This window comes from Hypomesus transpacificus, chromosome 17 (genome assembly GCF_021917145.1).
Source record: "Hypomesus transpacificus isolate Combined female chromosome 17, fHypTra1, whole genome shotgun sequence".
NCBI lineage: Eukaryota > Metazoa > Chordata > Actinopteri > Osmeriformes > Osmeridae > Hypomesus > Hypomesus transpacificus.
Window position 1 is genome coordinate 367,529 of NC_061076.1, and position 8,012 is coordinate 375,540.

The 8,012-nt window shown below is 46.1% G+C and overlaps 1 protein-coding gene across 2 annotated transcripts; it reads right to left on the reverse strand.

The window, feature by feature from the left end:
- Positions 1-389: 389 nt before the first annotated feature.
- On the reverse strand, positions 390-6,651 carry bcl2l12 (BCL2 like 12). Of its 2 annotated transcripts, XM_047037391.1 has the most exons (9): positions 6,529-6,651; positions 5,360-6,283; positions 4,036-4,219; positions 3,669-3,897; positions 2,476-2,668; positions 2,199-2,321; positions 1,998-2,071; positions 1,647-1,904; positions 390-1,216 (listed from the first exon to the last, which is right to left on the reverse strand). In XM_047037391.1, the coding sequence occupies exons 3-9, from the start codon at positions 4,215-4,217 to the stop codon at positions 1,175-1,177; spliced, it is 1,101 nt and encodes a 366-aa protein (XP_046893347.1). In that variant the 5' UTR covers positions 4,218-4,219; positions 5,360-6,283; positions 6,529-6,651; the 3' UTR covers positions 390-1,174. The 2 variants fall into 2 exon arrangements, with proteins under 2 accessions (XP_046893347.1, XP_046893348.1); XM_047037392.1 differs by lacking the exon at positions 5,360-6,283.
- Between the last annotated feature and the right edge of the window lie 1,361 nt (positions 6,652-8,012).

Consider the following 8,012-nt stretch of genomic DNA (forward strand, 5'->3'; position numbering starts at 1 on the left):
GGTGTTCACTAAAAGGAAATTCCCTGTAACCTGTGAAGTTATGGTGCTGTTGCACATTCTGAAATGTATTAGTCTATAATATTTTCTAAATCGGTGGTGATATGGTCTTTGACTGGATTGGCATGTATGGCCAAAACACACAAACATGGACGTTTTTATTTTCTTATCTGTCCTAGACTACAATAGCCTTGACTTTTGCCACCTTAACTTGTTTTCCTCACTTGTTCTTCTGGGTTCTGCTGATAATGAACCTCAGGTCAGTTAAGGCTGGATAGCTGCTTGACCCTGATTGCTTTTTCTCTCTTCTTAAACCAGGGTCAGACTCCTCATCCATCGCAACATGAAACTAAGACATATTACGCAGAAATAACAATAGTAAAAGTAAGCAGTTTTCAGAAAAACATGTTTATATGTTTGTTTTTTTTAATTTATAAAAAAGTTGATTCATAAAAATACATGACTGACAAACATGTTTAGTGTTAAAACACTACTGGTTCCAAATCTATTGGAAATCTCAAAAAAGCTTTCCCTTCTTCACCCTCTTGAAAAATCACTCTGAATCTAAGTTCTCTACTTGGTTCCCCAAAGTACATCAATCGCTGCCCCTGAACCTACTCTATGTAGGACATGGGACATGTGTGCACCTGAGCAGGGAGACTGGGAGAGCAGGGAGAGTAAACCACAGGTTCCAGCTGCCCCAGGTGCTGCAGGGTGACAGGTCCCAGCTGCCCCAGGTGCTGCAGGGTGACAGGTCCCAGCTGCCCCAGGTGCTGCAGGGTGACAGGTCCCAGCTACCCCGGGTGCTGCAGGGTGACAGGTCCCAGCTGCCCCAGGTGCTGCAGGGTGACAGGTCCCAGCTGCCCCGGGTGCTGCAGGGTGACAGGTCCCAGCTGCCCCAGGTGCTGCAGGGTGACAGGTCCCAGCTACCCCGGGTGCTGCAGGGTGACAGGTCCCAGCTGCCCCAGGTCCCAGCTGCCCCAGCTGCCCCAGCTGCCCCAGGGTGACAGGTCCCAGCTGCCCCAGGTCCCAGCTACCCCAGGGTGACAGGTCCCAGCTGCCCCAGGTCCCAGCTGCCCCAGGTCCCAGCTCCCCCAGGTGCTGCAGCGTGACAGGTCCCAGCTGCCCCAGGTCCCAGCTGCCCCAGGTCCCAGCTGCCCCGGGTGCTGCAGGGTGTTCAGTCATACTCTAAAACTTCCTCCAGCTGCACTATGCCTTCCTGTGGAAAGGAAGTCAGACGTGGATGATCCAACCAGAGGAAATGCAGTGGTCAGAGATGTTCAGATGTAAAGTATTATTGACCCATCAACAGAGCTCTGTTCCTGGATACAGAAACATGTACATATTCATGTACTGTTAAGCCAAATAGTTTCTACAATCTTCATGAACTCATGTTAATCTTCCTACATATTGCTTTGCTGAGAACACAGTAGCAATAGCCTTTCAAACTTAAGAGCACGAACACTCCAAGAACCCTCTCTGAAGAAATAGAAAAGGTATTTCGTCATCTCAATTATATTATTTCACAGCCTTGACTTCTAACTCTTGCACTGCATAAATTACAAATAAAGCTTGTGTTTTATCCTAAAATGAATTATAGGATTCTGAAGTGGTGCAGCAGAGGGACCTGGTGTTTCCTCTGCACTCACCCATCCTCCCTGGCTCTTGACCCATGGAGCAAAGTTCTCCATGTAGCGCTCTGCATAGCCCTGCATGCGCTGTGTCCCGGTTGCCGTGAAGACGCGGCGCGACACCTCCATGGTGATAGCCACACGGCGCAGGGTGGGGCTGGCGGTGGCCGGCAGGGCGGGGACTTGGGCCTCGCTGGCGAAGGTGTCCAGGAGTTTGGCAAACGAGGGGTAGGAGAGACGAGTCAGTGTGGAGCGCAGGAACGGATCAGACTGGATCTGGAGGGAGGGGGAGAGAGGATGGCAGGGGGAGTTACCATGAATCCAACATTTTGATTGAATAAATGAGGAACATTGTTTGCTGAACTCTACCTTAATGTTGATGGCGTCCCCTTCTATAGACAGCACCTGTGCTAACTGCTTCACCACCTGGTCTTTGTCTCCGGCTGAGAAGAGAGGGGGGGAGGTCAACTGGTCAAAATAGAAACCCTGTCACATGCTGTCCTGGATTCAGAGAGCTGGGCTTGGTGCCTGCCTGTGGCCTGCATGCGTGTGGTGACCGCAGCCTCTCACCAGGGGCAGGTTTGAGTGATGTGGTGGCAGAGAGGACTGGACTGGCTTTCTTGGTACTATGAGACCTCTGAACAATCCTGTCTAGAGTTTCTGCAACTTCTTCATAAAACTCAGGAGGATGTGCTAACAGGTGGGACCAGGACAAGAACACAGTCAGGATACACACATCATGGATGAATACATTACAATGTTTTAGATTATTTATATATTAACATATATAACTATAATTTATAATATACTGATATTCAGGTCATTTGTACAGGCATTGAACCCTCACAGGGAGAGCTGAGGAGAGGGGGAGATTCTGGCTCTTTGTTGATGGACAGTGTGGATGGCCTCTGGGAGCCATCCTCCTTCTTCTTGAAGAACGAGGAAATCTGGCTTTTCAATTTGTTCTTTTTCTTCTTTTTCTTTAGTTTGACTTCGCTGCCCTCTTCCTCTGATGTAGAGGATGCTGAGGAAGGCTCTGCCTGCGGTGAAGAATCATGTTGATGATGTAGTTACACTCTGAAAAGATGAAGCACTAAAAAGCATCTTAGACACAGGATTCAGATGAAGCACTAAAAAGCAGGATTCATAATGAAGCTGGTAGTAGTGATCGACGATAATATTGTTTTTAACTGTGTCAAATATTATACTTTTAATTGTAGAATTCTCTCCATGTCGACAATATTTAATGTGTTTGTAACATACTATTTATAGTGTATTGTATTGTATATGGTGAAGATTGTAAATTTCGGGGCAATTCAGTTTTTACTGCAAGGCCGAAGTGTTTTTTGTATGCTTTTAATAAATCAATTATACATGAAGACAATATAAGGTCTTCTGATCACTAATCCTGATCAAATCTAGATCTAGTTTTTAATTATTACTAGGCATCTTGTCACGGCCACAGCGTGCCCCCCCCGTTTTGGGTTTTGCCCTGCCCTCGTGTTTCCCTGTCTGTCATTGTCTTCACTTGTGTCTGTCATTGTCTTCACCTGTGTCTGTCATTGTCTTCACCTGTGTCTGTTATTGTCTTCACCTGTGTCTGTCATTGTCTTCACCTGTGTCTCCAGTTTTTCTGGGAGTTTTTCCTTGTCTTCCTTGAGGGTTTAGGTTGGTTGAGGGGCAGTTCTATGGGCGCATGTGAAGCCCTCTGTGACATGCTTGCGTGTAAAAAGGGCTATACAAATAAATTTGATTTGATTTGTCTGTCATTGTCTTCACCTGTGTCTGTCATTGTCTTCACCTGGGTCTCGTTCAGTGGTTTCAGTTCTCGTTAGTGTCATTGTGTCCACCTGTGTCTTGTTTGGTTCTGTGTATTTAGGTTCCTGTTTTGTGTTCAGTCTTTGTCTTGTCTTTACTCTTGTTACCCTGTCTGTCCCTGTCTGTTCCTGTTTTGAGAAATTAAACCCTTTGTTTGACGCCATGTTTGCCTACTCTCCTACGCTTGGGTCCTGCCCCACCACTCTGCGTAACACATCTTACGTCAAGATTTTCTCTGAGTCGCAATGCTCCTGGACTGGTGCCCTTCCAACCTCCTTCCTTCTCCAAGGAAGCTTTTTTGGTCTGGTCTGGGCCGTCTCTGAGCGAGCGGCGCGGCTGCAGTCTCTTTATGATGTCCTTGAAGCTTCTTTTGTCAGTCGCTGAGCTGACCTCATCCTCCTGGGAGGTCAGCACATCCTTCACCCTCCTCCTGGGGTCCTTCACACTAGCACTGGTCCACACAGGACAGACACACAAGAGATGGCCACAATCAAACACTGCTGTTATGGGAGGTGTCACAGTGCATTAACACAGTCTGATGGAATGGCAGTTTGAACAAATAAGAGATGTAACAGATCAGACCGCCCACCTGTACTTGGTGCAGTCCCTGTAGCCTCCACCAACCCTCCCCGCTCGCTCGCCAGCAGGGATGGCCAGAGAGTGGCGGAGGAAGGCTTTGAGCACCAGGCGGGTGTCCTCCTTGATCTCCACCAGGGAGACAGAGGACACTGAGGGGGAGGGAGACGAGGGGCCCTCCGCTTCTTCTGACATCACTGATGGAGTCCGAGTCACAAAGTGAGAGATGTATTTATGCAGTGAGAGAGAGACGGAAAGAGAGTTGTGGTTAGCAGCACAGTTACACAAGACATGGCATGCTTCTGTAACGGGTATGTAACGGACGTGGTCTTGCAAGTTCTGTCAGAGGTATCTGGCCAACGTACGCCCCCTCGGGGAGTCGAACCTGCCACCTCTGACTTCCAAGCGCAACCACTACCAACTACGCCAAAGAAAATCTAGCTGTTCATTGACGTACCCGTTATACTTCAACACACCTAGGTATGGCCAATAGGATGAGCCTAAACTACAGGTTAAGCTACACCCAAACAGAAACACACCTAGTCTTGTGGTAAAGAGCCTTTAAGCTCAGATGTAAACACATGTTAACATGGTGTCGTGCATGATAGTCCTTGGAACACCTTGGTCAGAAACAGCAACATGGCCAGGTGTGTGATGGAGATACCCAGAGTTCATTACTAAACACCTACAGATAGGACATGTCTGATGTTACCCAATCAGCTGGACAGCAGTTTCGATAGGACTGTGTGGGTCACAAAACAACTAATTAGTCTGCATCTTAACTGGAAAACAGCAGTCTCTGCTGAAATACGTCCATAGCAACTTTCTAAATGCCAGTGGTTGGTATGTGAAAACAAAACACCACCTGAAATGCACACCTGTTGATCTACATTCTTGACATTTTAGAGACTTGCAATCAACAGCTTGATCGTTTCCGAACATATGAACCTGTAAACAAAATGCCAATGGCAAAACTATTTGTACACAGTCGAGCGGTCAAGCGGCACAGGAACAGGCCAGGACTGACCGCTGGTTAATGAGGACACTAGCCTATCAGGGTCTAGATCCATAGTGTTCACAATGATGCGCCAAGCCACTAACCAAAGCTTAATAAAACTGGTCTGAAAGTTTAACCACCCACTATGCCTTATGGATTACTTAAATCCTAGTCAACTCATCAAGTGACATCAGATAACAGCCAATACTTTAGCAGAAATCACGGCTGAGCTGATAAAAAACTGGAACACCCAGATTCACCCTGAGATTTCGGATTGTTGAGTATGTGTGTGTGTGGAGTGACAATGAGTAGCGACACACCTTGATGAAACTTTGCTTACCTGCGCTGTGGATGGCTCCTTCGTGCCTTCATTCACGTTGCGTTTGAAAAGCGAAATAGCTAGCCAGTTTTAGCTAACTTAGTGCTATCTTAAACAAATTAGCAAGTGAGGACTTCATAACTAGTAATCGCTATACCGCATCATGTTAAAAATGTTTACATGAAGCCAGGACAAAGTGTAGTCCTTTTAGCCTCAAGTATTCCTAAAAGTAACAATCTATCATGACTTTTTGCTAGATCGAAATATAAATACGGTTTGTCACTCGTTGACTTGTTACACTCAAGACGGGTCTTTAGCCAGCTTGCTTTCTAAACGTTTTAAGCTAACACTTCAGTTTTTCTAACTACTGTGACTGCGCTGACCGGTCTAGTACCAACTGCTTGTGACTGAAGAAGTTTGCTTTAATCCTCATTGGAAAACGTCGAGTAGAGTGTTACTAGGACGCATGTCAGCCGAGCGGCCGCCTCATGACTCACAGCACTAGCTATTCGACCAATGAAAACGTCGTCATGTGTGAGATCTAAATATATTCACACTTTACAAACTCTCAAAGTAGAATTCATTGCAGTCTTTTTTTCACGTTGAATTTATTAGGATCAAAACACATTCAATACAAATATTTATAGTTTAATTTTCAAGAGAATTGTTTGTGGGAATTATCCACTTACAAGAAATCCCCCCAAAAGGAAATACTTATTTCGGAAACAGATAATGGCAATAAAAACGATGAGTTATGAGACAGAGAATGAGGCACTTAAAGCAGTCCAAACACACCTACACGTACGCACACTAAAGCGTGTGGGGTGATGAAGATGAGAATGAGAGGTATCTGGTACACAAACTGTTGCAAAGTCCTCAACACTGCCCCCCCCAAACCATGCCAGCGTCCCTGAAATCCGACACTGGTACAAGGATTGGGAGACACTGGGATGAGAGGAGCACAAGTAAGACAGATGAAGAGAGGGATGAACAGTGAGATGACGGTTACCAGCATAGACTTCTGACCACTTGTACCCTTCTGTCTCAAGTGTAACAAATTAGTCTAAAAGTAGTGTATGATGCTAGCAGCAGTTTTTCAATGAATTAAAACAGAGTGAACATAGTGAGTACATTTCTCGGGATCACTATAATTTAATAAAACCTTGCATTGGCTTCTGCAGCAGTCTTACCTCCATATATTCAATTTCCTCTATTGGATGGTTCACATTCTGTTGTCATTCCTTTCTCCCTCTCTCTCTCTCTCTCTCTCTCTCTCTCTCTCTCTCTCTCTCTCTCTCTCTCTCTCTCTCTCTCTCTCTATCTCTCTCTCTCTCTCTCTCTCTCTCTCTCTCTCTCTCTCTCTCCTTTCTCTCTCTATCTCTCTCCCTCGCTGCCAGTCCGGGGCCTTGAGTACCTCGTCCTCTTCTGGCTCCCTCCGTCTCTGCCTCCCTCTGTCTCTGCCTCCCTCCGTCTCTGGCTCCCTCTATCTATCCCCTGGCCCTGCTTCCCCTATCTCCCCCAAATCACTTATCAACAGAGCAGTGACCAATGAGAAAGCTTTCGACAGGGTGAGGCACTTCCTCTGTGACAGGAAACCAACAGTAAACACCCAGAGAGGAGAAAGAGAGAAAGAGAGAGAGAGAGAGAGAGAGAGAGAGAGAGAGAGAGAGAGAGAGAGAGAGAGAGAGATGAAAAGAGAAACGGATGCTTGATGAACATGTTGAGAGGTGAGCTCAAGGTCAGGACTTATGGGAATAGTAGTAACTCATCATCTATATGATTCACTGCATTAGTGTTAGTGATTGGGACTGTGGACTAGCATTTGTTCATTTAATAATTGTTATTAACTTTACAGAAAGTACTCCTATCTTGCAATAAATAATATTTACAGTCCAGCCAACAGCTTGTTGTTGGGTGGCTTGGTGCCATGTTGGCTTTTGCGACGGAACTGCAGGGAACATTTCAATGGTTCCAAGAGATCCAGAATTAACATGTGTAAGAAACTAACTACATTTAGGTGCAACCTGTATTTCCTGTTTCTACACATGCTCAGACAAACCTTTCTACCATTTATTTTAAAACATTTTAATATGCAACCATGGCATTTCTGTGTTTAAAGTTACTTAACCAAAATAATTTGAGAAATAGTTTTAATTTGATATTTGTTGTAATAGGTGACCACTTGTTACCTTACTGGCTTTATTTCTGAAGAGTATAATATGATACAAAACTAATTAATAGGAAGAATGTAGATATGAGAAAGCACGTAATATCTACTGGGAAGGATCCAGTTGACCTGCTGGGAGCCAGGCCTGTGATGGACAGATGCTGTTGACAGTGTCACAACATGTGTCAACTGCTCCAGACTCTTCACAATGTCTAGTCTGGGTCTGAGGGTTCAGAACCAGGGACACAGGGAGGCGGGGAGGCAGGGAGACAGGGAGGCAGGGAGACAGGGAGGCGGGGAGGCAGGGAGACAGGGTAACAGGGAGGCGGGGAGGCAGGGAGACAGGGAGGCGGGGAGGCAGGGAGACAGGGAGGCAGGGAGACAAGGAGAGCGAGAGAGATAGGATAGCTTAATGGGAACAGATGAAGTGATAGAGGGAGGGGCCCAGATAATGATAAACTAAGTGTGCTGTGATATCAGATGGGTGTGGAACGCGGTCTCTGTGGG